At 35.5% G+C, this 2,564-nt stretch overlaps 1 protein-coding gene across 1 annotated transcript; it reads right to left on the bottom strand.

Annotated features, from left to right (window-relative positions):
• Nucleotides 1-6: 6 nt before the first annotated feature.
• LOC112467479 (transient receptor potential cation channel protein painless-like) lies at nucleotides 7-2,548 on the bottom strand. The gene is made up of 3 exons (XM_025036119.1): nucleotides 1,805-2,548; nucleotides 368-1,501; nucleotides 7-223 (listed from the first exon to the last, which is right to left on the bottom strand). Exons 1-3 carry the CDS (start codon nucleotides 1,926-1,928, stop codon nucleotides 81-83), a joined length of 1,401 nt encoding a protein of 466 aa, XP_024891887.1. The 5' UTR covers nucleotides 1,929-2,548; the 3' UTR covers nucleotides 7-80.
• Between the last annotated feature and the right edge of the window lie 16 nt (nucleotides 2,549-2,564).

The following is a 2,564-nucleotide window of genomic DNA, read 5'->3' as shown; positions in this document are numbered from 1 at the left end:
TACTACGATTTTTTCCGATATAACTGTCTTGAGAACTACTGTAACAGATGTTTCTCGTAATAAATATTGCTTTACATGCGTTAACGGCAATTTGTCAGTATATTGGGATATACGTACGATACCTTAAATACGTCACCAAGATAACTGCCTTGCCCGAGCAATAAAGCCACCACTTCGTGACAGTTTGCCTGACTTGCGTAATACAACGGCGTGTTACCTAGGTCTGTAAAATATATAATTGATCAGAGAACGTCTGTAAAAGGTTTGCAAGAGATATTTAAAAAATAGTATTATTTAAGAAATTTTTGTTGTAAAAAAAAAAATAATTTTTCTATACTATTTATGACACTCATCGTAACATACTCACCGTCCATATAACGAACATTAATCTTTTTTTGTTCGAAAATCAACTTTAGACACTCTAGTAGATCAGACATGTTGCGGACTTTTCCGGGTGTTCCTAGCTGTCGACAAACGATCAGAATCAAGTTGTTCGCCATCTCGGGCTCTATTTCGGGCAACAATTTCTGAAGAATAGTTGGACGACCTAGCAGAGTGGCCATTTCTGCGGCTTTCACGTTAAATCGTCTCCCCTTGAATTTTTCTAAGATTCCAATCATAGCTTTGTGACGATTGTATTGCACAGTCATCTTCAATAACTCTTCCACTACACTATGAAGAGCCTCTGTCTCGAAAAGTTCCATCCTTATCAGGAAATCTGTCTCGTCTTTTTTGATTAAATAGTATTCAAATTCGTACACATTCACTTTAAAATATTTGGGTGGCAACGATAGATCCGGTAGATTTCGTCGCATCACTTCTCGCGTCGTCTCTTCGTAGTCATCTTCGGAAGTGTCAATGTCGAGATACTGTTGGTTTTTCTCTAGTATCAGTTCCACCATATTGCGCTGGCCTTTCATCGCCGCCAAACGAAGGGCCGTCAACCCCTTGCTATTCGGAATGCTTGCGCTGGCACCTTTCTCCAGCAACAGACCAGCGCACGTCAAGTCATCTTTTCCCACTGCGATATGTAAGGCGGTCTCTTGCCTCGCTTCGAGATTCGGATTTATCATCGGATGTTCTAGCAAAACTGTCAACGTGGCCACGTGTCCGCTTTCGGTGGCAAAGTGGATAGGACCGCGATTGTGTATCGCGTTCACCCTGTTGATTTCCGCTCCCTTGTGCAATAGATATACCGTGAACTCTGTTAGACCATTTCTACTAACTATGTCAAGATACGTATCTCCAGAGAAAGAATTGACGTAGTTGATAGGATTGACGTACTCTGAATTAGACGGCTGTTTTTTCAAGATATCTTCAATGATTTCTTTGAAAAAATGAAAGTCCTTCTTCTTTATAGCATCGACCAGAGACAAATCAAGTGAATGCACTGCGAATGAAGCATTTTTGACGGGATAAAGTGTAATGTTTAGTGATGAAGTAATGATGGAAGTTAAGTGTACAATGAGATGCACGACGCTGTTTGTATCGAAATCAGCATCTGCAAACAGAATATTATATTTAGAAGATGTATAATCATCAGATCGCTAATTTCGAGGAAGAAACAAATAGATATGTAGAATCTTAAACGGGATAAAGTAAATATTTTAAGAAGACAAATCTAATTCTTCACAAATTAATGCTCTCGTCAGAAAAATTTATACTTTTAACATTTATTTAAAAATGTATGGTATAAAATGTATACTATACATATAAATATTTTTATTATTATTCTTACTTTATTATTATTACTATTCTAAAGACGCATACACACGTATATATGCTAATACACAAACAATATTACCTTTTCGACTAGAAAAAGCCGGCAGTTGATATACTTCCGTAATACTATTTTTATTCTTTTTCTTCTTGCAACAATTCAAACCGTTTTCGTCAAATGACATCTTCACGTTAAAACTTTCAAACATATATTTTAGTACATCTCATAAAGTTAATTTTTTTTTTATCGTATAATTATGTAAAAAAAGTTCGCGCAATCTTGTTAGCTTTTATAGTTCTAATATAGAATTAAGAGAACTTTTATACAATAATATTTCTCCAACAGATTTCGATGTAAGACTGCGCGAATGACGCGTGAATAAGCGTCGAAGTAGAGCGAATGATAAGTGACGAAATTGATAAGAGGGGGAAAGAAAAATAACTTATTTATAGCAATGATCATATACAGTACATATCCGTGCAGTTTATTTAAAAAAAGAGAGAGAGGCTTTCTATCATGAAACTTGAGTTTTGTGTACTTATTGTGAGCGACGCGACGCTATCACGTCGGCTTGATTTGACATGGTTGAAACTTTGTTTCGTTGATGAATGTTATATTCCGCAAATTAAAGAAAGATGTGCAGGTTGATTGTTATATTATTCTTGATTCTACTCTGTTTATATTCTTATGTTGCTAGTATTTCTTACTATAGTGTTTCGAGCAAATACCGTTCTGCATTTCGATAAATTTCGTTCGAAAAAGTCACTGAGAAGAGCTATACTTATTAAAATAAATTCAAAAATTTTAATTCTATAATTTTTTGTCCCACTTCCATTCAAAGGTG

The sequence above is a fragment of the Temnothorax curvispinosus genome, unplaced genomic scaffold (genome assembly GCF_003070985.1).
Source record: "Temnothorax curvispinosus isolate PA1 unplaced genomic scaffold, ASM307098v1 QBEX01017410.1, whole genome shotgun sequence".
Taxonomy (NCBI): domain Eukaryota; kingdom Metazoa; phylum Arthropoda; class Insecta; order Hymenoptera; family Formicidae; genus Temnothorax; species Temnothorax curvispinosus.
Note: the sequence above shows the minus strand (reverse complement) of the source record. Positions and strands in the feature narration are given on the sequence as shown.

Coding starts and splice junctions, on each gene's coding strand:
- LOC112467479 (XM_025036119.1), bottom strand. CDS start 1,928: ATGTTTGAAAGTTTTAACGTGAAGATGTCATTTGACGAAAACGGTTTG. Junction 1,502..1,804: donor GGCTTTTTCTAGTCGAAAAG/GTAATATTGTTT, acceptor TTCTGTTTGCAG/ATGCTGATTTCGATACAAAC. Junction 224..367: donor TAATGTTCGTTATATGGACG/GTGAGTATGTTA, acceptor TATATTTTACAG/ACCTAGGTAACACGCCGTTG.